At 52.7% G+C, this 26,155-nt stretch overlaps 2 protein-coding genes across 3 annotated transcripts; one reads left to right on the top strand and one right to left on the bottom strand.

The window, feature by feature from the left end:
• The first annotated feature begins 1,509 nt into the window (after window positions 1–1,509).
• On the top strand, window positions 1,510–21,228 carry CNTN2 (contactin 2). 2 transcript variants are annotated; one of them, XR_009275646.1, is made up of 22 exons: window positions 1,510–1,608; window positions 6,933–7,077; window positions 7,806–7,981; window positions 8,248–8,343; window positions 8,739–8,948; window positions 9,550–9,649; window positions 9,871–10,046; window positions 11,485–11,621; window positions 12,093–12,222; window positions 13,062–13,212; window positions 13,471–13,598; window positions 13,909–14,084; window positions 14,991–15,111; window positions 15,445–15,603; window positions 15,714–15,863; window positions 16,353–16,423; window positions 17,121–17,355; window positions 18,070–18,185; window positions 18,516–18,706; window positions 18,874–18,986; window positions 19,072–19,240; window positions 19,909–21,228. XR_009275646.1 is itself a non-coding variant. In XM_058819286.1 (22 exons), the coding sequence occupies exons 1-22, from the start codon at window positions 1,554–1,556 to the stop codon at window positions 20,016–20,018; spliced, it is 3,111 nt and encodes a 1,036-aa protein (XP_058675269.1). In that variant the 5' UTR covers window positions 1,510–1,553; the 3' UTR covers window positions 20,019–21,228. The 2 variants fall into 2 exon arrangements, 1 of the variants encoding a protein (XP_058675269.1); XM_058819286.1 differs by having other exon boundaries at window positions 18,516–18,702.
• A 2,296-nt stretch (window positions 21,229–23,524) lies between these two features.
• Window positions 23,525–25,054, bottom strand: TMEM81 (transmembrane protein 81). The gene is made up of 2 exons (XM_058819228.1): window positions 24,991–25,054; window positions 23,525–24,240 (listed from the first exon to the last, which is right to left on the bottom strand). The coding sequence occupies exons 1-2, from the start codon at window positions 25,052–25,054 to the stop codon at window positions 23,525–23,527; spliced, it is 780 nt and encodes a 259-aa protein (XP_058675211.1).
• Between the last annotated feature and the right edge of the window lie 1,101 nt (window positions 25,055–26,155).

Here is a 26,155-nt window from a genome sequence, read left to right as displayed (position 1 = left end):
TGGCAGTTGAAGAGTTTCAATTAAAGATTCCTTTGTCACAGAAGTCCCAAATCCTGGAGTGATTTGGGTTGGGAGGGACCTTAAAGCCCACCCAGTGTCACCCCTGTCATGACCTTCCACTGTCCCAGGCTGCTCCAAACCCTGTCCAGCCTAGCCTGGCCATTGCAGGGATGGAGAATCCTGTTCCAGGTCATCCCAACCCTCACCAGCCAAGAATTCCTTCCCATTGTCTTCATTATTTTTGCAAAGGCCCCAAATTATTCCCCAAATGATTCCCCCAAATTATTCATTATTTTCACAAACCCCCAAATTATTCCCCAAATTATTCCCCCAAATTATTCATTATTTTCACAAAAACCCCGAATTATTCCTCCCTTCTCACTCCCCACCAATATCCCCCGTGCTTCTGCCTTGGTGTCTTCCATCAGAAACGCTTGGAAATGAGAGTTTATGGAGGAGGGGAGAAGAATGAGAAATACCAAAGGAGGAGGGACAACAATTCCACTCTCTGATTGTCCCCTCCCTTGGGGACAAAAGGAGCTCCTTCAGCAGCTCCTGCTCCTCCGGGCACCGCTGGAATTCTGCCCTGGAGTGAGTCTCACTTGGGCTGGTGGCCAGCGGGGAGGCACAGCTGGACTGTGGAGCCTCTGCAACAGCAGCTCCATGGAATATCTGGGGCTGGAAGGGTCCTCTTGACTCTGGAATTGCATCCCCATGGAATATTTGGGGCTGGAAGGGCTCTGCCGACCCCAGAGCCTCTGGAATCGCAGTTCCATGGAATATCTGGGGCTAGAAGGGTCCTGTTGACGCTAGAATTACAGTTCCGTGGAATATCTGGGGTTGGAAGGGCCCCACTGATCCCAGAGCTTCTGGAATTGCATTCCCATGGAATATCTGGGGCTGGAAGGGCTCTGCTGACTTTGCAATTGCAGTTCCATGGAATATTTGGGGTTGGAAGTGCCCTGCTAACCCCAGAGGCTCTGGAATTGCAGCTCCATGGAATATCTGAGGTTGGAAGTGCCCTACTAATCCCAGAGCCTCTGCAACAGCAGCTCCATTGAATATCTGGGGCTGGAAGGGTCCTCTTGACTCTGGAATTGCATCCCCATTGAATATTTGGGGCTGGAAGGGTCCTGTTGACTATGGAATTGCAGTTCCATGGAATATCTGAGGTTGGAAGGGCTCCACTGACCCCAGAACTTCTGGAGCAGCAGTTCCATGGAATATCTGGGGCTGGAAGGGTCCTGCTGACTTTGCAATTGCATCCCCATTGAATATTTGGGGCTGGAAGGGCTCTGCTGAACCCAGAACCTCTGGAATTGCATTTCCATGGAATATCTGGGGTTGGAAGGGTCCTGCTGACCTCTGAGCCTCTGGAATTGCAGTCCCATGGAATATCTGGGGTTGGAAGGGTCCTGCTGACCCCAGAGCCTCTGGAATCACAGTTCCATGGAATATTTTGGGCTGGAAGGACCCTGTTGACCCCTCTGTGTGTCCCCCCCAGGGCCGCCGTCCCCACGCGCCCGTAGAGGCTCCGCAGGACCCGGCGCAGGATGGGAGGCACCGCTGGGCTCATCCACACCTCCCTGGCCGTCGGCACCTTCCTGGGTAAGAGATTCCCGTGGGAGGGGTTGGAGGAGGCGGGAAATCCCTCGGGATCCACCGGTAACCTCCTGCCCGTGGGATGGAACCTCCTGCCCGTGGGATGCGGGCGCTGCCGAATCCCAAATCCCCGCATGGTTTGGGATGGGCCGTTCCCGTGTTTGTGCTATTCCCAGTATCCCTCTGGGCCAGGAATGTTCGATAACATTCTGCCTTTCTAAACCCAGATTTAAGGAGGTGCAGGAGGAATTTCCTCCTGCCAAGTGGGATTTATTCCACTCCCCATCCCGCTTTTTCCAGGGATTGGATTTATTCCACTCCCCATCCCACTTTTCCAGGGATTCCTTGCTGGCCGTACCCCAAAAAGATCCCCCTGCTCCTGAGTGAGCATTTCTGGATGCCAGGGAGGATTTCTGGATCTCAGGAATCATTTCCAGATCTCAGGGACATTTCTGGGTTTCAGGGAGAAATTCCAGATCTCAGGGATGATTTCCAGATCTCAAGGACCATTTCCAGATCTCAACGAGCATTTCTGGATCTTAGGGAGAAATTCTGGATCTTAGGCACCATTTTCAGATCCCAGGGAGAAATTCCATATCTCAGGGACAGTTGTGGATGTCAGGGACCATTCCTGGATTTTGGGGACCATTTCCAGACCTCAGGGACCATCCCTGGATCTCAGGGAGGAGGTCTGGATCTCAAGGACCATTTCTGGAATTTGGGGATGATTTCTGGATTTTAGGGACCATTTCCAGACCCCAGGGCCCATCCCTGGCTCTTGGGGAGGCTCAGGCTGCTCCCTGCAGGTCCCTTTTCCGCAGGGAGACATTTCCTCTCCAGCTGAGCCTGGCTAATGTCCTCCAGCCCATCCATCAGCCCGGGCAGAGCCTGCTGGCCCATCCTCATAAATATCTAATTACCTTTTAATGTTCTCTGCATCCCTGAGGAGGCCCAGGCAGGGGGAGCTGCCCTGGATCCAGAGGCAATTATCCCGCTTGGAAATTATCCTGACCCCGGAGCTGGACTGGGGGTCTCTCAACAACCACCTGAGTTCAGGCAAAAACCCCAAAAATCGCACCCTGGGAAGCCTGGGAGGGTGATTTTCACTGAGTTTTGGCGGGTGGTGCCACGGAGATCCGAGGGGAAAATCCTGGAAATACGAGGATGGATCGGGACAAAAAGATGGAAGCGATGGATGAAGCTCGGGGAAACGTTATGGAGTGGGAAAAGAGCCAGAACGTCCAGGTCTGGAGGGAGATTTAAATATTTAAAGCTTCTGAAGTGCACAGAGACCACTCTAAAATCCCAAACTTTTGTTCAGTTGGGAAAACCTCTGGAAAATCTGGGAATCCAAGCCCTGACCCTTTGTTCCTCAGAAAGCTGCTGGTTAAAAACAACTCAAAATAAAGCCTGGGTTCCTCAGAGAGCTGATCATCAAAAAAGCCCAAATCCAGTTGGATTCTGGGCATAAAACGTTGGAAAAACCAATTTGTTGCCCAGCTCCCTGCTGTGATCCAGGGCTGTGCTGTGGATGTCCTCAGAAAAAGGAATTCAGCTTGGAAAATGTTCCACCGAGGAAATTCATCATTTCCTGGGCTCAGCACAAAGTGCAGCCTCCTGCACACCTGGGCTTTCAGCAAATTCCTAAAATTATCCTAAAAATATCCCAAAAGAGAGACTTTGGAGTCACCTCCCTGCAGCTGCTACTGCAAATCTTCATTTTCAGGTGTTCTGCTTTCACCTGTTTCTCACAATTTTGGGGTTAATTATTATTTTCCCTGATACTGAAGGTTATTCCAGAGGCATGGTGAGGTTTTTCCTGTCATTCCAGCTCTCCCAGCTGGATGGAATATGGAAAATTCCCAGCAGGTCACTCCTCTCCTTTGAAATTTGGCTTTAAAATCTTTATTTTGTGTCTGTCTTCTCCCTTTTTTCCAAATGCCAGAGCTCCAGGACAGATCCTGTATTGGCAATATTAAAAATTGGGAATTCTGTGGTGAATGAAAAAAAACCAATTGGGAATTCTGGGTAGAATGGGCCCAGATCAGTCTCAGAACTCCTGGGATTTATCAGTTCTTGTTTTTAACCTTATCCCCACCTCGTAACTGTTTAATTACTGCCTTAATCAACCCCTGACTCATTTAATGAGCGAAATCCAAGCGTTTCACCCCCAGCACCTTGGAATTGTGGATTAAAATTCACCTGAACCCCTGGCATCGATTCCAAGTGGGAAAATCGATGCCTGGCACTGGCAGCCACAACCTTGGCAGGGACAAAGGGACAGCAGAGGAGAGCGAGGGGACACGGGCTCCAGGTGGGATCAGGAAGGAGGATGAGCCTGATTTGGCTTGATTGGAATAAAAAAATCCCATGGGAAAGGGGCAGGGATGGGAGTGGTACCAATAGATATTTTATTTGTTAAATAAATAGAAATTATTTACCTTATGTTCCCTAATTAATCTCAAAATAAAAGCTGCTCAGCCTGGATCCCACCACCGCCATCTATCAGAGCACAATTAACTCATCTATCAGCACTCAATTAATTCTTTCTCATTAATTCCCCATTAACTCATTATTGTTTCCCCCTCAGTCAGCAGAGTTTATTCCAGCCGGGGCTCCCTCAGCACTGATCTGAATGGGAGAGGATTTCCAGCTTTTCCTTTAGGAATGGGACCATCCTAGATGGAGCGGGGAATCAACCCCAAACCCGCTGCTTTTCCTTAATTCCAAACAACCCCAAACCCGCTGCTTTTCCTCAATTCCAAATAATCCCAGCTCAGAGCTTCTCCCTGTGTGGCTCCGGGAACATCCCATGAGCACATCCAAAGAGGAGAGGATTTCCAGATTTCTCTTTAGGAACAGAACCATCCTAGATGGAGAGGGGAAACAACCCCAAACCCGCTGCTTTTCCTCAATTCCAAAGAATCCAATCCCAGCTTGGTGCCTTTTCCTGTGCGACTCCAGGGACCATTCTGTGAGCACATCCAAAGGGAAGAAGATCTCCAGCTTTTCTTTTAGGAACAGAACCATCCTAGAAGGAAAACAGCTCTGGCTGGGAGGGGAAACAACCCCAAACCCGCTTTTTTCCTTAATTCCAAAGAATTCCAGTTTGGTGCCTCTCCCTGTGCGGCTCTGGGACCATCCCATGAGCACATCCAAATGGGAGAGTATTTCCATCCTTCCCTTTCGGAAGAGAAACATCCTACAAGGAAAACAGCCCTGGCTGGGAGGGGAAACGACCCCAAACCTGCTGTTTTCCCTTAATTCCAAACAAACCCAGCTCGGTGCCTCTCCCTGTGGGGACCATCCTGTAAGCACATCCAAACGGGATATTTCCATCTTTTCCTTTAGGAACAGAACCATTGTAGATGGAAAACAGCGCTGGCTGGGAGGGGAAACGACCCCAAACCCGCTGCTTTTCCTCAATTCCAAACAACCCCAAACCCACTGCTTTTCCTCAATTCCAAACGACCCCAAACCCACTGCTTTTCCTCAATTCCAAACAACCCCAAACCCACTGCTTTTCCTCAATTCCAAATGACCCCAAACCCACTGCTTTTCCTCAATTCCAAACGACCCCAAACCCGCTGCTTTTCCTCAATTCCAAATGACCCCAAACCCACTGCTTTTCCTCAATTCCAAACAACCCCAAACCCGCTGCTTTTCCTCAATTCCAAATGACCCCAAACCCACTGCTTTTCCTCAATCCCAAACAACCCCAAACCCGCTGCTTTTCCTCAATTCCAAATGACCCCCAACCCGCTGCTTTTCCTCAATTCCAAACAACCCCAAACCCGCTGTTTTTCCTTAATTCCAAAGAATCCCAAACCCACTGCTTTCCCTCAATTCCAAAGAGCCCATCTCGGTGTGTTTCCCTGTGGGGACCATCCCGCGGGCACATCCTTGCAGAGCCGGGATAATTGCCTGGAGCAGGGACACGGGGAGCAGCTGCTCCCAGCCCGGAGCCAATTAGCAGAGCCCCTCTCCCATCCCATCCCAGCCCTTCCCAGCCTCCTCCCGGAGCAGCCGGAACGCGAGGCGAGCCCCGGGAGCTGTGGGTCAAGGGCTGCTCCCGCTGATCCCAGCCCATTCCCGGCTGGAGGTGACTCTTCCATCAAACATCCCGGGAATGGCTTCATTGAGAAGCGGCCCCGCTGAGCAAGGGGGGGAAGGAGACAGATTGGCCTTGGCACAGCGGGTTGGAGACGCTCATTAATTCAATTACAGAGCAGGGAAGGATCCCGGAGCTGGGGAAGCAGCTCGGAGCTTATCAGTGCTGGTGGCTCCTTCCCTGATAAGGGCCAGGCGTCTCCAGGGGGACAGGGACAGCGAGGACAGACGTGCTGGCAATTATCCCACCGGCTGTTCCTGCAAGAAGGAGATTTCCAGGCGGGTTCTGCCTGGCTTTGGCTCAGTGTCCCTTCCAGTGACCACCCTGGGCTCTGGGAGCTGTCCCAGCCCATGCCACGGGTGGAACGGGATGAGCTTGAAGGTTTTTCCCACCCAAACCAGTCTGGGGTTCTGGGATTCCCTGTGTGGGTGGACGGGATGAGCTTGAAGGTTTTTCCCACCCAAACCAGTCTGGGGTTCTGGGATTCCCTGTGTGGGAGGGGATCTGCTGGAATTTGGAATTCTGAGACAGGAGGGCAGCTGGCACTTCCCACATTGTCCCCAAAGGGTGGCCCAGGCGTGGTGTGGATCAGGCAGGTGGGGCCTTTGTCCTCTTGTTCCTTCTCAAAAACAGAGACAATTCTGAGTCTGAACATCCCAAAAGCAGCTTCAGGCTCATCCCAGGCATGGAACAGAATGGTTTGTGCTGGCTTGTACTGGTGTGTACTGGTTTGCACTGGTTTGCTTTGCTTTCCACACCATCAACAAACTGGTTTGAGGTGTCAGGAGCCAGCGGAGCTGCAGGGACAGAGGGGACCTGCAAGATGTGTCCAGAGCCGTGAAGATCCCAGTTCTCTCCTCTCCTTCCTCACCCAGGAGAGGATTTTGGAAGAATGAACCAGGCAAAGTCTTTGCAGGCAGAGTAGGAAGCTCAGGGACCAGGGGACATTCCCAGCTCCAGCTGTGGTGCTCCAGGAGGTCCCCACTCCTTGCTCCACGTGTTCCCAGGGATGCTGGTCCCTCTGGAAGGGTGGGAATGCTGCGGGATGCTCGGTGGGAGTGGGAGGGTGTCTCCCCACAGGCTGTGCTGACAGATGGGGTGCGGTTGTCACATTGCTCCTTCTCTCCTCCTCGTGGCTGGGCACACCCTACAAAACTGAAAAAGAGGATTTTTTGGGAAAAGCCAAGCAGAGCTGAGCAGTTTTTCCCCTCTCCTGCAGTTTGGTGCCAAGCCCAGAGCGGGATGAGGAGCTACGGGCCGGTGTTCGAGGAGCAGCCATCCCACACCCTCTTTCCTGAGGGATCGGCAGAAGAAAAGGTGACCCTGGCATGCCGAGCCCGGGCCAATCCTCCCGCCACCTACAGGTGAGCTCAGGGCTCCCTCTGCACAGGGAGAAACATCCAGAATTCTATATATGGGAAATTATTGACTGGGGAATGAGATTCCTTGTCCTGTGAGGAGCTGAGGGAGCTGGGGAGGGTTTGGAGAAACCTGAAAAGGGTTTGGAGAGCCCTGAGGGAGCTGGGCAGGGTTTGGAGAATCCTGAGGGAGCTGGGGAAGGGTTTGGAGAATCCTGAGGGAGCTGGGGAAGGGTTTGGAGAATCCTGAGGGAGCTGGGAAGGGTTTGGAGAGTCCTGAGGGAGCTGGGCAGGGGCTCAGCCTGGAGCAAAGGAGGCTCAGGGGGAATTCCTGGCTCTGCACAACTCCTGCCAGGAGGGCACAGCCAGGGGGGATTTGGGATCTTATCCCAGGGAACAGGGACAGGAGGAGAGGGAACGGCCTCAGGCTGGGCTGGGGAGGCTCAGGTTGGACATGAGCAGGAATTTCCTCATGGAAAGGGCTGGAAGGGGCTGCCCAGGGGGGTTTGGAGCGCCCATCCCTGGAGGTGGCACTGAGTGCTCAGGGTGGGGAGCAGGCACAGCTTGGACTCGATGATCCCAGAAGGATTTTCCACCCTCCACAATTCCACAATCCTGAGATGTTCCACCCCTCCCAGGGCACAGCTCACATCCAAATTGACCTCCAGCTGGAAATCCATCAGGCTCAGCCCCATGAGCATGGCCGTGGGGATTTATCCCGTTTTTCCCATCAGGTGGAAGATGAATGGCACGGAGCTAAAGCTGGAGCCGGATTCCCGCTACAGGCTGGTGGCTGGGGATTTGGTGATCAGCAACCCCATGAAAGCCAAGGATTCTGGCTCCTACCAGTGCGTGGCATCCAACTCCAGGGGCACCGTGGTGAGCAGGGAGGCCTCGCTCCGCTTTGGCTGTAAGTTTGGCGCCGCCAGGTAAATTAAACACAGCCCCAGTTAGGCTGGGCTTAAACAGAGCCTGCCTGGGAAAAGGCTGGAGAGAATCTCCAGCGCATCATTCCATGGAGAAATCTTCCGGCGCTTCCGTAGAAATTTGGAGAATTTGGAGATTTATGGAGAAAGCCAATAATATTTTTGGATCTTACACCCGAGGAGGGGCAGAGAAAGCGCAGATGTTCCTCCAGTTGTGTTTTCCTGTCCGGGTTTCACTCTGCCTGTTCAGTTTTGCAGGAATTCTCAGCGGAAGAGCGGGACCCCGTGAAGATCACCGAGGGCTGGGGGGTGATGTTCACCTGCAGCCCCCCGCCCCACTACCCAGGTAAGGGGGACACAGCAGAGCACGGGGCTCCCAGATTTTCTGGGAATTCCATGGAAGGAAATTTGGGGTTACTTCAGAGTTTGCAACACAACAAAGCAGAGGCAGGACTTGGTGTGTCCGTGCAAGGGCCAATTCCAGCCTGGAATCCTGCTGGGTCTATCCCACATGGGAGGAGACAACAACCAGAGCAGTCAGTTCCCTTTTCCTCCCATGGAAAGACCAATTCCAGCCTGGAATCCTGCTGGGTCCATTCCACATGGGAGGAGACAACAACCAGAGCAGTCAGTTCCCTTTTCCTCCCATGGAAAGACCAATTCCAGCCTGGAATCCTGCTGAGTCCATTCCACCTGGGAGGGCAAACCAACCCAGTTCATTCCTTTCCTTTTTCCCCCCAGGTTTATCCTACCGATGGCTCCTGAATGAGTTCCCCAATTTCATCCCGGCTGACGGGAGACGTTTCATCTCCCAGACCACGGGCAACCTCTACATTGCCAAGACGGAGGCCTCGGACCTGGGCAACTACTCCTGCTTTGCCACGAGCCACATGGACTTCATCACCAAGAGCGTCTTCAGCAAGTTCTCCCGCCTCAGCCTGGCTGCAGAGGGTCAGTGCTCTTGGGTTGTCCCAAAAATGCCAATTCTTATGGGAAAAATTCAAATTAATAAATGCCGCAAAGCATTTGGGGACAGTGCCCAAGTCATCCTGCAGCCTCTCTTAAGAGCTTCAAAAATATGGATGGGCTGGTATGGGAGGGAAGCAGCTCTCTCTCCAAGATTCCCTGTTTCCACTCCATCTGTGCGGTTTCTCTATTTTTAAAGGATAATTCTGGTACAGGGAAAAGGGAATTAAAGAAGAGGAAGGCCTGAATGGACATGGATTGGAGCAACCTGGGACAGTGGAAAGTGTCCCTGTCCATGGCATGGGTAGAACTGGATGGGCTTTAAGGACCTTCCAACCCAAACCATTCCAGGATCCTGGGGAATCCAGAATTCTCAGGAATTGTGGAGCCTTGAGATGTTATAAAAGAGATTTTTAGAGACTTCAGCAAGAGCTGTCTGAAAAAGAAAATGAAACTTCTGTCCCCTCACCCAAACGGGTTGGGAAGTCACCTCATGGCTCCCTCTGCCCTTTGAGACCCCCTCCTCCCCCCCGGGTGGCATTTTGGTGTCACCCAGGTCCCCTGAGCTGTGTTTTCCCCATGGCAGATACCAGGCAGTTCCCACCCAGCATCAAGGCCAAGTTCCCTGCGGACACCTACGCTCTGACCGGGCAGGTGGTGACCCTGGAGTGCTTCGCCTTTGGGAAGTGAGTGCAGCTCTGTGTGGATCGGCATTGGGATTGGGATCAGGATTGGGATGGGATGGGGAGGGAATGGCAGAACTTCCACACCTCCAATGGAAGACCAGAGATGGAGGGAAATGGGAAAAGGGAGGAGCTGGCCAAAGCAAAGACCCAGTGGGACAGGACCAGGGTGGCCACATGGGGATTGAGCTCAGCCCGGGTTCACCAGCTTGGCTTTTCCGCAGCCCCGTGCCCCGGATCAAGTGGAGGAAGCTGGATGGGCCGCAGTCCTCCAAGTGGATCGGCAGCGAGCCCCTGCTGCAGATCCAGCAGGCTGGATTTGAGGATGAGGGGACGTACGAGTGCGAGGCGGAAAACTCCAAAGGGAGGGACACCCACCAGGGCCGCATCATCATCCATGGTAATGCATCCAAACTCATCCTTTTTTCAAGGGGACACACCCAAACTCATCCCTTATCCAAGGGGACACACCCAAACTCATCCCTTATCCAAGGGACACACCCAAACATGTCCCTTATTCAAGAGGACACACCAAACTCATCCCTTATCCAAGAGGACACACCAAACTCATCCCTTATCCAAGGGGACACACCCAAACTCATCCCTTATCCAAGGGGACACACCCAAACTCATCCCTTATCCCAAGGGACACACCCAAACATGTCCCTTATCCCAAGGGACACACCCAAACTCATCCCTTATCCAAGAGGACACACCAAACTCATCCCTATCCAAGCGGATGCACCAAACTTGTCCCTTATCCAGGACAAAACCAAACGTGTCCCTTATCCAAGAGGACACATGCAAAAATGTGTCCTTCACCCAGGGAACAGATTAAACATGTGTTCTTCATCCAAAGAACACATTAAACACATGTCCTTCACCCAAGGAGCACATCTAAACATGTGTCCTTCACCCAGAGAACACATTTTAACTTCCCAAGGTGCCCCAGGCAATGGTCCAAGGCTTTGGGACTAAAACCACCCCCTCTAATCCTGCCCCTTCCCAGCCCTAATTAAAGGTGTTGCAAAGCCCCAACCAAGACCTGCAGGGATCAGGGAAACCTTTCCTTGATGGGCACATTTGGGCTGTGGCAAAGAAAGAGAGAGAGAGAGCTCTTAACAGGCTCTAAAATCACCACAGCAAACATCAGGGAACCAGGGAAGGAAGGAGAGCGCTAAAAATCAAACTTGGCTCGTGCTCAAGATCCTCTCCAAGCCTGAGGAGCTCCCAGCAGGGGTAACGCTCCGAGCTGTTGAGCAGATCTAATCAAGTTAAAAAACTTAAGCTGGTTACCTCATCCTGATCCCAGTTTTTCCTGAAGTTCAGGAATGGCCTGAAGCTGAGAGAAGGAAGGTTCAGAGGAGATTTCAGGAAGAAATTCTTTACTGTCAGAGGGTGAGGCCCTGGCACAGGGTGGATGGGGATGGTGGCACAGGGGCTGTGGCATTTCCCATTCTTGGAAGTGTTCCAGGCCAGGCTGGACAGGACTTGGAGCAAGCTGGGATGATGGAAGGTGTTCCTGCCCAAGGCACTGGGGGATCTTGAAGTTCCTTTCCAACCCAAACCATTCCATGATTTGATGGTTCAGGAATGGCTGAATTTACTCTTAAGAAGAGAAACCAATTCCTCAGCCCTGGACTCTGCCCTGATCTTGCACAGCAGGACCCGGCCGTGCCTCTCACTGCACAAAAGGCCGGGGCGGTTCCCGTGGCAGATCCCGCTGTGCCAACGACTGTGCCGGCAGCGCTGGCACCAGGACATCCTTCTGCCAGCCTGGCACTGCCACCTCTCAGCTGAGCTCCTTGGCTCTGCCCTCTCTCTCTTGTCCCCTGCAGCCCAGCCCGACTGGCTGGACGTGATCTCGGACACCGAGGCCGACATTGGCTCCGACCTGCGCTGGAGCTGCGTGGCTTCGGGCAAGCCCCGGCCCACGGTGCGGTGGCTGCGGGATGGGCAGCCCCTGACGTCCCAGGTACCCCCCCAGCCAGCTCTGACCCCGCTCCTCCAGCCCCAGCCCCTCCTCCTGCCTCGCTCCTGCATCCCCGCCCCGGTTCTCACTCTGCATCCCTCCTCCATGTGCCCCCATCGGGCTGCGAAGCGACGGCACCATCCCCGAATCCCCTCTCCCGGCGCTGCCATCCCAGCCATTGCTTCGAGCAGCTGCAGGGACTCACAGCCGGCCAGCAGGGAGGACAAACAGCCCCTCGTGCCTGTCTTGGTGTCACCTGCACGCTGCTGCTCAGGTGTCTCGGCAAGCAGAGCACGGCGACGGGGGGGAGTGACCGCACAGACATGAAAACAATTCCTGAGTTTTCCCCCATGGAAAACCAGGCCACCCCAAGGAGTCTGTGATGAAACTCAACCCTGACCCAGCTGATGACTGAGTTCCATTTTAATTTTTTTGTTTTTCTCATCTAATGGGTTCATCCTCTTGTTTGCACAGAACCGCATCGAAGTGAGCGGTGGAGAGCTGAGATTTTCCAAGCTAGTCCTGGAGGACTCTGGCATGTATCAGTGTGTGGCTGAGAACAAGCATGGCACAGTTTATGCAAGTGCTGAATTAACAGTGCAAGGTAATTCCTCCTTTCCCAGAGCTCTGGGTTCCAATGGCACACTGAAAAAAATCTCTTCCTAATATCCTGATGTGATCCTGACGTTGTGATGTTGCAGCGAGATAAGAGCGGGCAAAAACTGCTCCGCTCACCACTGAAATGGCTGCTGGTTCAACAAGACACTGTGCAAGCCTTGAAATTCTAAATCCTGTGTAAATTTCGTGTGAAAGTGGACAAAAAAATGTGTTTAGCCACAGGAAGTGGACAGGACACCCAGCAGCAGCACTACAGCCTCTCTTCCACTATAAATTCCTCTTTTTTGGAGGAATTCATTCCACCCAGTTTGATAGATGGTGACTCGAGCTGAACTACTGCCAAACTTGTTTCACGTTAGTCCAAAAGTTTATCTCCTCGTGGAGATGCCAAAGATAAATTAAAGGCCCTGAGCACCAACTGCTCAACATTAACACACCGAGGCCAACAGGTAAATCCCGATTCCATCTGCAATTCCAGGAGGAGTTTCAGGCAAGCTGGATGTCTGCGTTGGTCAGGATATTGAAGAGATTATCCTCGACATGTTCCAAAGCAGCTGTTGTTGTGTCTCTCAAAGACCTTGCACTTGTTAGGGTCATTCCCATCGCTCCGTCCCACTCCTGTGCCACATAATTCCTGCCTGGCAGGCATCAGGATCCACCCTTGGCAGCCGAGGAATTCCTCCCTTATCCCGCTCTCCAGACTCTGCCTCGCTTCTCTTACCGAGCCATCCAACAAACAAATCAATTCCCACTCGCACGGCGCTGAAATTCCCCCCAGGCCAACGTTTCTAATCGTGCCTTAATCCTCTCTTTTTATCCCTGTAGCCTTAGCTCCAGATTTTAGACTAAACCCGGTGAAGCGCCTGATCCCGGCAGCCCGCAGTGGGAAGGTCATCATCCCGTGCCAGCCACGAGCAGCACCAAAAGCCACCGTGCTCTGGACCAAAGGGACAGAACTCCTGGTCAACAGCAGCAGGTAGCAGCACAGAGTCAGCTTCCACCTAGAAAACATAGCTGAAATAATTTTATTTTCTTTAACAGAAGACTGGACTCGATGATCCAAAAGTGCTGCTGGCTCCCTGAATTTTGTTACTCCTCTAATTTCTCCTTTAGCAAACTCCTACACAATATTTTCTGCCTGATTTTGTCTCTGGTTTCTCCAAAATCAGTGGAAATTCCCAAATGTCCAGTGGACATTTTAACATTCCTTTGTGTGGCTCCTCCTCCTTTGCAGGGTCACGATTACGGCGGACGGGACCCTGATCCTGCAGAACATCAGCAAATCTGATGAGGGAAAATACACCTGCTTTGCTGAGAACTTCATGGGCAAAGCCAACAGCACTGGAATCCTCTCTGTCCGAGGTAGGGATGATCATTTGGGGTCAATCAAGCAAGAAACAGCCAAGAATGAATGATATGATGTTTCTCCTCTCATTACACTCCCAAAAACCAAAATAATCAGGGAATCAAAGTGATTTCAGGTGGAGCAGCAAAACTTCTGCCTGACCTGCCAACAAACAGCCCTGGAGCAAAGCGTTTCCATTTCCTAGTCCCTCCTCTTCCTCCCGTGAAGCTCCAGCTGTTGGAACGGGATGAGGAGCTGGAGGGGATGGTTTGGGTGCTGAGATGGGGATGTCCATTGCTAATCACCCTTCTTGCTCGTTCCCTGCAGATGCCACCAAGATCACGCTGGCACCATCGAGCGCCGACATCAACGTGGGTGAGAACCTCACCCTGCAGTGCCACGCGTCCCACGACCCCACCATGGACCTCACCTTCACCTGGTCCCTGGATGATTTCCCCATCGACTTTGACAAGTCCGAGGGGCACTACCGGCGAGCCAGCGCGGTGAGTCCAGAGGGAATTCCGGACCACCCAAAAGGGTGGAAAATGAATTCCACACTCGTTGTTTGTGTGTTTGTGCCCACCAAAGGTTCTCCATCACTTTGCCCAGAGTGGTTGTGAATTCCACATGCCTGGAAGTGTCCAAGGCCAGGTTGGATGGGCCTTGGAGCAACCTGGGATAGTGGAGGGTGTCGCTGGCCATGGCTGGGGTAGAAGAGGATGGGCTTCAAGATCCTTGCCAATTCAAGCCATTCCATGATTCCATGGTCATTCCCCTCCTAAACTGGAGGAGAAAGGGAAAGGCCTGTGGATAAAGGGAGGCAGAGATCACCCAGTGATCCCTCAATGATGGATCAATGACCCCTCATTGATCACTCAATGATCAATCAGTGATCACTCAACGTTCAATGATCACTTAATGTTCATTCAATGTTCAGTCAATGATCACTTAATGATCACTCAGTGATCATCAATGACCACTCATTCATCACTCAATGATCGATCAATGATCACTCAACAATCAATCAGTGATCATTTAATGGTCACTCAATGATCACTCATTGATCATTCATTGGTCACTCAATGATCACCCAATGATCGCTCAATGTTCACTCAACCATCACTAAATGATCGCTCAGTGATTGCCCAGTGGTCACTCATTGATCACTCATTGATCACTCATTGATCACCATCCCAAGCCAAACAGACCCAGCACAGCCTCAGCCTTGGCCAGCACTGGATCCATCCAGGATCCATCCAGCTCCATACCCCTGGGGGAATCTTTTCCCATCTCCCTCCTCTCCACCTCCACCACCGCCCACCCACCCAAACCCACCCCACACTGGATTCTGGCCAGCGACCGGTCACCTTCTGGCGCTGTCCCCATCGTGCTGTCCCCTTGCCCTGCAGAAGGAGGCCATTGGGGACCTCAGCATCTCCAACGCGCAGCTGCGGCACTCGGGGCGTTACACCTGCACGGCCCAGACCGTGGTGGACAGCGCGTCCGAGTCAGCCACGCTCACCGTCAGAGGTAATTCCTGTGGGAACGTTCCCTGCTCCTGGCAAACCCAGAGCAATGACATGGCCTGTGCCATCAGCTGCTCTGTTACCACCTCACACCCAATAATTCCATTATAAGGCCCAGTGGGTTTTATTTTCACCCAAAACTTGGGTTTGATCATCTTGGAGGTCTTTTCCAACCTTTCCAACCAAGCTGAGGAGGTTTTCCAGAGGCTAAAGCTGGTGGTGAGGCTTCTCATCTTCCAGAAAAGAAAGGCCCAATGTGAATTTAGGACTTGCACAATGCACAGAGTGACAAACCTCCAGATTTTCCAAGCCAGTGACACATTCTCCATGTTCCCAGGACCTCCAGGCCCACCTGGAGGGGTGGTGGTGAGGGACATCGGTGACACCAGCGTCCAGCTGAGCTGGAGCCGTGGCTTCGACAACCACAGCCCCATCGCCAGGTACCTCATTGAGGCCCGGACCCTCCTGTCCAACCAATGGAAGCAGATGCGCACCAGTGAGTGTCCCCACAGTGGCACCGGTGACACACCGAGGCCACCGGCCAGCCCTGGCTCCGTGCTGCTCCTCGCTCTATTCCTTCCCCTCTGGTGCTGTTGGATTTTACAGATCCCGTAAACATCGAGGGCAATGCAGAGACGGCGCAGGTGGTGAACCTCATCCCGTGGATGGATTACGAGTTCCGGGTCCTGGCCAGCAACATCCTGGGAACTGGGGAGCCCAGTCTGCCCTCCAGCAAAATCCGCACCAAGGAAGCAGGTGGGTGTGGAGACAAGCCCAGGTCCCATTTCCCTGCCCAGGATGGTCCCAAGGGATGAATCATCTCCTGGAGAGCTCCCAGAGCTGAGGCCACCACAGGATTTTCCATCTTTTTGCCCATTTCTGTGATGAGCAGGGTTAGAGTTGCACTTGCCAGCACTGCATCCAGCTGGGAATGTTTGTTCCATGTCCAGCTGCTTGGACAGAAAGGATGGGAGAACAGCAGGAGAACCTCACCCAATCCACCAAATGCAAAGCAGCTTCTTCCTAATAAAACTCCCCTCCACATCCCTGATTTTGAGCTCCATCCTTGTCCCCTTGGACACCAAATCCTTGTCCCTAAATCCCCTGGTCAGGCACAAGCTGGAATTACACAGAGCCCAGTCCTTTCCTGGGAGCTGTCCCATCTGGTGTCACACCATGTTTGTGCCCCTCTCCATCGCTCCCACCTCTTTAACTCAAACTCTGCTTTTTTTGGGGACCTCACAGCACCGACGGTGGCACCATCCGGGCTCGGCGGCGGCGGAGGGGCTCCCAACGAGCTCATCATCACCTGGACGGTGAGTTGGGAACAGGGAAAGCACCAAGGTGGGACCATGTGGCATTTTTGGGGGGAAATCAGTGCTGCCATCCCAGTTTGGACACGGGGTTGAGCCAAGGGCTGGTTTGGATGCACCAAGCGCACATTTCCTTCAGGAAATCAGCGCCACCATCCCAGTTTGGACATGGGGATAAGCCAAGGGCTGGTTTGGATGGACCAAGCACACATTTCCTTTGGGAAATCAGTGCCACAGTCCCAGTTTGGACACAGGATTGAGCCAAGGGCTGGTTTAGATGGACCAAGCACACATTTCCTTTGGGAAATCAGTTCCAGTGTCCCAGTTTGGAAACAAGGATGGTTTGGATGCACCAAGGGCTGGTTTGGATGCACCAAGCAACATTTCCTTGGGAATCAGTTCCAGTGTCTCAGTTTGGACACAGAGTTGAGCCAAGGTCTGGTTTGGATGGACCAAGTGCAATTTCCTTGGGAAATCAGCGCCACCATCCCAGTTTGGACACAGGAATGGTTTGGATGCACCAAGCGCAGATTTCCTTTGGGAAATCAGTGCTACCATCCCAGTTTGGACATGGGGTTGAGCCAAGGGCTGGTTTGGATGGACCAAGCACAGATTTCCTTCGGGAAATCAGCACCACCATCCCAGTTTGGATAAGCCAAATCCCAGTTTGGACACACCAAGACTCTCTCTCTCTTCCCAGCCGACGCTGCGTGACTACCAGAATGGGGAGGGCTTTGGGTACATCGTGTCCTTCCGGAGGAAGGGCAGCCAGGCCTGGCTGAGGGCGCGGGTGCCGCACGCGGAGTCGCTGCACTTTGTGTACCGCAACGAGAGCATCGCGCCCTACACCCCCTTCGAGGTGAAGATCAGGGCCTACAACAACAAAGGGGAGGGCCCCGAGAGCCTCACGGCCATTGTGTACTCAGCAGAGGAAGGTAAAGAGCAGCAGGAGAGCTGGGAATGTTCACCTGGAGAGTGAAGGCTCCAGGGACAGCTCAGAGCCTCTCCCGGTGCCTGAGGGGGCTCCAGGAGAGCTGGAGAGGGATTTGGGACAAGGGATGCAGGGACAGGACACAGGGAATGGCTCCCTCTGCTAGAGGGCAGGGATGGATGGGATTTGGGATGGATTTTTTCCCTGTAAGGGTGGGGAGCTGGGATGGAATTCTCAGAGAAGTTGTGGCTGCCTCTGGATCCCTGGAAGTGTTCAAGGTCAGGCTGGATGGTGGTTGGAGCAGACTGGGACAGTGGGAAGTGTCCCTGCCATGGCAGGGGCGGCACTGGAAGAGCCTTAAGGTCGCTTCCACCCAAACCATTCCACAACAGCACAGACTCAGAATTCCCAGTTTTGTCCAACCCACTGCCTTTCCCCAGCCAGACCCCTGTATATCCGTGTCCATCCAGGAGCTCAGACACTCCTTTGGCTCCTCTACTCCTCCAAACTCCAGAGTGAGGATCCGCTAAGCCCAGCCCGGCTGCCCCACAGCCTCGGGGCAGACACGGATCCCAGAGCTCACAGCTGTGGCCCTGCTTGTCCCCCTAAGTCCCTAAATCCCTTACACCAGCTGTCTGCCAGGGGATGACGCTCTGGGAAAACCTTTTGTTCCCGATGGGCCCAAAGTCAGGAAAAGGATTTTATTCCTCTCTTTCAGAACCCAAAGCAGCTCCTTACAGGGTCATTGCCAAGTCTGTCCTGTCCTCGGAGATGGATGTGTCCTGGGAGCCTGTGGAGCAGGGAGAAATGACCGGAGTGCTTTTGGGATACGAGGTAGGAGATTCCAATGGGAATGGGGGACCCCAGCAAGGAAAATTCCCCCGGGTTATGTGAGGTGAAAGGAAACAGCATTTTGATTCCAGAGGTTGGGGGATAATTCTCCCACCACATGGTTCTAATGGGGCTGGCACTGCTCTCTCAGGAGAGATTAAAGGGAATCATCCCATTTTTCCTGCCTGCCTTTCCTGGGAGGCCTTGGCCTCATTCCTGGGCGCACACAAAGCAAAACACATGGAAACAAACACCCAAAGTTCCTTCAGGGTGGGCTGATTTGGGATTTGCAGATCTCTCCTTCCTAAACCCATCCCGTCCTTTTCCACACAGATCCGGTACTGGAAGGACGGGGACAAGGAGGAGGCGGCTGACAGAGTGAGGACAGCGGGGCTGGTGACATCGGCCCATGTCACCGGCCTGAACCCCAACACCGACTACCACGTGTCAGTGCGAGCCTACAACCGGGCAGGGACCGGCCCCCCCAGCCCTGCCACCAACGTCACCACCGCGAGACCTCGTGAGTGAGCCCTGACCCCTCTGCCTTCCACAGGATCCCCCAAAACCCCCCAGACTTTGATCTTTTGATGTCCCCTGAATGGTGACAGCTCAGGGGATGGCTGGGACCAGCACAGCCTTCTCCTCCTCCCTCCTTGATTTACCCAATCCTGTCTGGTTTTGCATCCCTCAGCACCAAAAAGGCCACCTGGGAACATCTCCTGGACCTTTTCCGGCTCCACAGTGAGCATCAAGTGGGACCCCGTGGTGGCCAAGGCAGACGAGTCGGCGGTGACGGGGTACAAGGTGAGGCCAGCGAGGCTGGGACTCTCCTGGAGGTGAGCCAAGGAAGTCACAGGGAATGGGAGCTCAGCATTCCCTGTTCCCACAGATGCTCTACAGGCAGGATTCCCACTCGGCCCCCACCTTGTACCTGGCCAGCAAGAGCCAGATCGACATCCCCATCCCTGAGGATTTCACTCACGCCTTCGTCCAGATCAGGGTCACCGGGCCCGGCGGGGACGGGACTCCAGCAGAAGTTCACATCCTCAGGAACAGCGGTACCTGTGCTCCTCTGGCCACACCCACCCTGCTGACCACACCCCCTTCAACTGACCACACCCATCCATGTGCTCCTCTGACCACACCCACCCAGACCACACCCATTCAACTGACCACACCCTCCAATATGTTCTTCCAGCCACACCTACCCCACTGACCACACCCATTCAACTGACCACACCCTCCAATGTGCTCTTCCAGCCACACCTGGCCCTCTGACCACACCCACACCATTGACCACACCCACTCCCCCTTCCAGGGCCACGGGTTTTAGGTTCAGATTTTGGAATTGGTAATTTCTGGAATTGGTCCTTTCTGGAATTGTTTTCTCCTGGAATCAGCCTTTAGTTCCCTTGTGCCATTCACTCATAGGAATTCTCCCCAAACCCATTCCAGCCTGACCCAGCTTTAGGATTTGCAGCCTCCAGACCCCACAACTCCCAACTTCCCAAGAGTTACCACCTAAAAACCATTTAAGTTTTCCACCAAGAGTGAAACCCCATTTCTGTGGGGCCACAGCTCCATCGAGTTCCCCAAATCCAGGGGCAAATTCCCAGCGCCCACCCCCAAATTCCTGCTCCCAGCACTCCCAGGAGTTTCACCAGCACCAAACACACCAAAAACCCCACAAAACCTCCCTTAATTCCCTATTCCCTGTTTTTTCCAGGGACGAGCATGATGGTGGAGGACTCAGGGATGAGGCCAGCGCCACACGTCGTGGTCGTCACCACCAACTCCCTGCTGATGGTGGCCCTGATCAGCTCCCTGGAGCTCTGACCTCGGCTCCTCCCTGTCCCATGGGAACAACGCAAATCCCATGGGAACAACACCAATCCCATGGGAACAACACCAATCCCATGGGAACAACACCAAATTCCATGGGAACAACACCAATCCCATGGGAACACCACCAAATTCCATGGGAACAACACCAATCCCATGGGAACAACACCAATCCCATGGGAACAACACCAATCCCACTTCGGGGCAGCACCGCAGGGAGAGGATTGGAAGATTGGACCACGTGGTTGGAAGGGAGGAAGAAATTAAAAACAGCTTTTCTTTTTTTTGGTTTTGAGGAACAAAAGCTTTCATACAAGACATGGGTCTCTTTAACTGATTAAATGTTTTTTAAGGAAAACGAAGAAAACGAGGAATTCTCCGGGAATTCTGCAGCCAGCTGCCCCCGCCCTCACTGTATCCATAGGTTTTCTGCCTTACTGAAGCCATGTATGAGATAACCAGACTGCTAAATTTGACCTTTTTTTTAACTCTGTACAGTGAATTCCGTGGGGGGGACGGGGACTGAGGAGTTCAGGGAGCAGCATGTTCCACACCCATCCCACCACAGCCAGCTCGGAGCATTCGTGGGATGTGATTGATCCCTTTTCCCCACAAAAAAGAACCAAATCCTGCAGGAACCAGCCCAAGGAGAAAAACCCACGGGAGGGACGAGCTCTGCCCCAGCCTGAAAAGCTTTTTTTACTACTCTGGTGTTCACTTGCAGCCCCAGCCTGGTGCTTGTCTCAGCTGTGAGGTGCAAATTCCGTGTTTTCCCATATCCCACGTGCTTTTGGGGTGGATTTGTCACCTTGTTTGCCTCTTTGGGAAAAAGGGAACCTTTCCCAGAATCCTTAATTTGGGCAGCTCTGCCTAAAACCCGAGGTGTCAACAAATCCAATTTCAGAGGGGCTTAAAGAAGGAATTTTTTTAAAAAATGACAAAATTAAAACAGGAATGGGAGACTCCAGGAAGCCACCACTGGGACAAGAAGGAAAAATTGGACTCGGATTCATCTCCCTGCACTGAGAATTCACCCAGCCAAAATTCCAGGCTTGGACTGGGACTGCAAAGGCTGAGATGCAGCCAGGAAGAGGCTCTGGATTCCAGCTCCGACGGCTGCCGGACATCCCAAGGAAATTCTGGGATGCTGAGGAGCCCCCTCCACTCCAGAGGCTGGGAAAAGCAGGAATGCTGAGCTGAGCACCCACAGGACTGGCTGGGAATCGATGTTGCCTGTTGAAATCTCTGTCTCCCAGTAAAGCAGTTGACCAAAGTTAACGAGAATTGCTTGGTGTTGCTGCTGGTTCCATCCCAAGGCGGGTTTTAGGGCTTTTCCCTGGCTCTGATTCCTCAATCCCAGACAAAACCGTGCCAGCCTGGGCAATCCCAACCCTGGAATTTCCTGGCTGGGCCCTGATGGGCAGTTTTCCCTTTAAATGCCAATTTTCAGCCCAGGTGGTGGCAGGGAAATCCCTCTCCAGACAGGGCAGCTCAGGCTTTGTTAAGCCCTGTTTTGGGCAGTCCCTTCTGCCATTCTGTAAATCCAGGGTTGGGAGAGCCACGGGGAGGGATCTGCACCTCCAAATCCAGCATTTGCACCTCGGGAAATGACAAAGATCTGCGTTTTTGGCTTGGAATCCTCCTTAAAACCTCTCAGGGGGTTCCTAAAATACAGCCCAGGGGTTAAGGGTGTGCAGGGCCAGGGAGAGAAGTGGAATTCGGGGGATTTGGAGGGAGGATGGAGAGAGGGAAGGATGGAGAGAGGGAAGGATGAAGGAATGATGGAGAGAGGGAAAAATGAAGGATGGATGTAGAGAGGGAAGGATGCAAAGAAGGATGAGAAGGACGGAGAGAAGGAAGGATGGAGTGAAGGATAGAGAGAGGGAAGTTTGAAGGATAGAGAGAGGAAAGGAGCCCTGGCCAACCCCAGCCTCTGGTGATCCCAAAGGTCCCGGAGTTCAGAGCAGAGAGACATTTTTTCCTAATTTTCTGCCCTTTACAGTGGGAATTCATGGGCAGCGATTAAGAAAAGATTGTTTTGCAGGGAGAGAAGGGAAAAATGAGGGATAAAAAGGGGTTTTACTTCCCTACTTGCACCAACCTCTGCTATTCCTTTTTCATTCCTTCTCCCTTCCTTCCCCTATTATGATAAACATCCCCCAAACCTTAATATCCCTTCAAAAATCAAAGAGAACCCCCTAAAAAAAACCCCATTAAAGGCCCTTTGTGACAGCTGGACCCCAGTGGCCGTCCCAGCCCTCGGTCTCCAAATAAAAACTCCAATTATGGATTCATTTTCCCTGCTCTGAGCATCTGGCTCCCCTCAGAAATTACAAAACCCCGCAATCCAAAGATGAAGGAGATTTTTGGCTCCCGCTCTGACCCCCCCCAGCAGAGCTGGAGCTTTCATCCCGCTGGATTTGGGAATCCCAGCTGGGCCCAAGACACTGAAATTTCCATGACAAAGAGCAGAGAGGCTCCTGCAGATGGGGCAGCTCTGGACCATTAACTCCCAGCCCGCTGTGATGGGTCATTCCCAATTTTTCCATGTTCAGGAGGTGAAAAAAACCCTCTGGGAATCAGCTCTGGGAAGTGCCTGGTTTGGTTTTCATTTAAATAAATAAAATTTTTTCCCTCCATACCCATGTTTTTCGGTATCAAAGGATTTTTGTGTCATTCTGGTGAAAGGAAAAATCATGGACGACCCCAAGAATCCCATCCTGAATTCCTAATCCAGGCTCCAAAGTGGCCAAAAATATTAATTTATAAACTGTGTCTTTTGCAAATAAATTCTAAATATATCATTGAATAGTTATGGGATCCATGGAACGTCCCGAGTTGGAAGGGGAGGATCACCAAAATCCAACTGTGGACAACCCAAAGAATCCCATTCTGAATTCCTGAATTCCTAATCCAGGCTCCAAAGCAGCCAAAATATTCAATAATAAATATTGAATTATTGCAAATAAATTTTAAGTATCCCATTAAATAGTTATGGGATCCATGGAATGTCCACAATTGGAAGGAGAGGATCACCAAAATCCAGCTGTGGATTTTGGAAAGGGAGGATCACCAAAATACAATTGTGGATGACCCAAAGAATCCCATTCTTAATTCCTGAATTCTTAATCCAGGCTCCAAAGTGGCCAAAAGTATAAATGTATAAACTGTGTCTTTTGCAAATAAATTTCAAATATCCCGTTAAATAGTTATGGGATCCATAGAACGTCCACAATTGGAAGGGGAGGATCACCAAAATCCAACTGTGGACGACTTGAAGAATCCCATTCTGAATTCTTAATCCAGGCTCCAAAATAGCCAAAAATATTCAATAATAAGCTGTGTCTGTTGCAAATAAATTCTAAATATCTCAATAAATACTGATGGGATCCATGGAATGTCCTGAGTTGGAAGGATCACCAAAACCCAACAATGGATGATCCCAAGATTCTCACCCTGAATTCCTGATCCTAACAAAGAGCCAAAGACGGGGAATTGCGTCAATCTCCGTTCATTTCTCGTGCTGCTCTTTTCCCGCAAATCCTGCCCAGGCAGCAGAGCCCAAGGCCAAACACAGTCCCCATGATCACCCCGCTCCCAATTCCCAGCACGACCTCGGAAAACCACTGCTTCTCCCAAAAACGCTCCCGGCGCTCCCGGGGCCCCGTGGCGTTTTCTGGCACTTCCAACCCTTTGGCCGCCAGCTGCTGCTCCCAAGTCAGGGATTTCTCGAAGTCCAGATTCACCAGATCCCTGGGGATCACCCTGAGGCCGAAGTAGATCCTCTTGACGAGCTGGAAGGAGCTCAGCACCTGCACGTCGCAGCGGTAGGTGCCGGAATGCGACTCCAGCACCGGCGAGAAGCTCAGGGAACGGCTGGGATTGCTGAAGGGATGGAACAGGAGGTCGTTGGTGGTGATGAGCCCCCGGGCGAACTTCCAGGTGTAGCCGAAATTGGGTCCCTCCAGGCTGGCGGCGTCCTGGGAGAGGCAGGTGAGCTGGAGGGGTTTTCCCTCGGGAACGCTGAGGTGCTGCAGGCCGCAGATCCAATCGCTGAGGCAGCGCGAGCGCACCAGGGAGCAGTTGCGGTAATCCCCGGCCGGGCTGACCTCGCACAGCTGCTCCTGCTTCACGCCCAGCCCGCAGGTGACACTGCAGGGCGTGGAGTTCACCAGCACCATGGGCTTCAGCCTCAGCGGGATGGACTCCATGCCTGGCGGGAGAGTCACGTCCAATGCTGGTTCTGAGGGAGGCTCCGAGGGAAGCGCCGATCCCGATCTCGCTTCCGAGGGAAGCTCCAATCCCGATCTCGCTTCTGAGTGAAGCTCCGATCCCGATGGAGGCTCCAAGCCTGGTTCTGAGGGAAGCTCCGATCCCGATCTCGCTTCTGAGGGAAGCTCAGACCCCGGTACCAAGGGAAGATCCGATCCCAATCCCAGTTCCGAGCCTGGTTCCAAGGGAAGATCGGATCCCAATCCCAGTTCCGAGCCTGGTTCCAAGAGAAGATTGGATCCCAATCCCGGTTCCGAGGACAGTTCTGAGCCTGGTTCCAAGGGAAGCTCCAATCCTGCTCCTGAGGGAAGCTCTGATCTTGATCCCAAGGGAAGTTTTGATCTCACTCCCGAGGGAAGCTCCAATCCCGAGGGAAGCTCTGAGTCCGGTTCCAAGGGAAGCTCAGATCCTGCTCCCGAGGGAGGCTCTGATGCCGATCCCGAGGGAAGCTTCGATCCCGAGGGAAGCTTCGAGTACAATATCAAGGGAAGCTTCGAGTACAATCTCAAGGGAAGCTCTGACCTCGATCCCGAGGGAAGCTCTGATCCCGAGGGAAGCTTTGAGTGCAATCCCAAGGGAGGCTCTGATCCTGATCCCGAGGAACGCTCTGATCCGGATCCCAAGGGAAGCTCCAAGCCCATTTCCAAAGGAATCTCCATCCCCGGTTCCATGGGAAGCTCCATTCCCAGTTCCAAGGGAAGCACTGCTGGAATGCACAGGGCACACAGCAGGACCACCACGATGGGGCTCTGCTCCATCTCCCAGGTGCTTTTGTGTCTGGGTTCAGCACTCCGAACCCCCCAGAATCATTCCATGAATCTTCCAGGTCCTTCAGGATGTCCCTGACATCCCACCAGATCTAATCCTTCCACCTGGGAAAAATCCTCCCGGATGTGGAGCTGGAGGCACAAGTAAAAAAAGACATAGCAAGGCATTACTGGATCCAGCTGGGTGGGAATTCAAGGAATTCCATCGGGAATTCTCTTTGAATAGGACAGGAGGATGTTCTGATCCATTGGATCCAATCCAACTCTGCCCAAATTCCATCAGTTTTGGGCGTGTTCGGCAATTTCAGAGTGAAATTCTCTCCTCTCTGTAAGACTCCAATCATTATTTTTGATGGGTTTCATTTTGGATGGATTCCCACTGGAAAAGGAGCGGCTCCAGTTTCATTTTCCCACCAAACTCTGAATTTCCAGCAGGAATTACTGCTGGAATCTCCCAAATAATGGAGGAAATCCCAAAATCCCAATTCCTCACGGAGGCCCTGTCCAAACCTCACTTATACAAACATATCCCAGTGTGGAGCACTCCCCAAATCCAACCCCAACATTCCAACCTCTCCTGGGGCTGATCCATGGAAATCCAGGGTGGTCTGAGCCTGGTGGGCTCTGGTCACTCCGTGTCCACACCAGGCCCTGGAGCTGTTCCCATGGGAGCAGCTCTGATGTCACAGACGGGGCACAACAGCCCCAAACATTCCAAGGAAGAACCCTCAGGAAGGTCCAGCAAATCCTGAGGGCCCCAGATGCTCTGGGTGAGGTTCTGGATGAAATTCCCAGCCTTGGAAGGAGCCACAGGAGTTGGGAGAGCTCTCAGAGCCCTCATTCCTGAGGGATCTGACCCCAAACCTTCACTGATTGATCCACAAGAATCATTCTCACGCTGCCATCCCAGGAAAACGTTCGGAGAGGAGAATCAGGTGGGATCATGAGGTGCTCAAGCATCCCAAAAAAAAACATGCACTGCTGAAGTGTTCTTCCCTGGAAAATCCAGGTTTTTGGATGGAGGAACTCCCCAAGTTCTATGGAAACAAATAATGCACTGCTGAAGTGTTCTTCCCTGGAAAATCCGGGTTT

This window comes from Ammospiza caudacuta, chromosome 24 (genome assembly GCF_027887145.1).
Source record: "Ammospiza caudacuta isolate bAmmCau1 chromosome 24, bAmmCau1.pri, whole genome shotgun sequence".
NCBI classification, from domain to species: Eukaryota; Metazoa; Chordata; class Aves; order Passeriformes; family Passerellidae; genus Ammospiza; species Ammospiza caudacuta.
This window is presented reverse-complemented; position numbering and strand designations above follow the sequence as displayed.

Bases quoted from the DNA above. Each gene is read 5' to 3' on its own strand.
- CNTN2 (XM_058819286.1), top strand. From the start codon at position 1,554: ATGGGAGGCACCGCTGGGCTCATCCACACCTCCCTGGCCGTCGGCACC. The intron at 15,112-15,444 runs GTAATTCCTGTG...CCATGTTCCCAG, and splicing joins AGCCACGCTCACCGTCAGAG to GACCTCCAGGCCCACCTGGA. The intron at 19,241-19,908 runs GTACCTGTGCTC...TGTTTTTTCCAG, and splicing joins TCACATCCTCAGGAACAGCG to GGACGAGCATGATGGTGGAG.
- TMEM81 (XM_058819228.1), bottom strand. From the start codon at position 25,054: ATGGAGCAGAGCCCCATCGTGGTGGTCCTGCTGTGTGCCCTGTGCATT. The intron at 24,241-24,990 runs TGGAACTGGGAA...TGACTCTCCCGC, and splicing joins CATTCCAGCAGTGCTTCCCT to CAGGCATGGAGTCCATCCCG.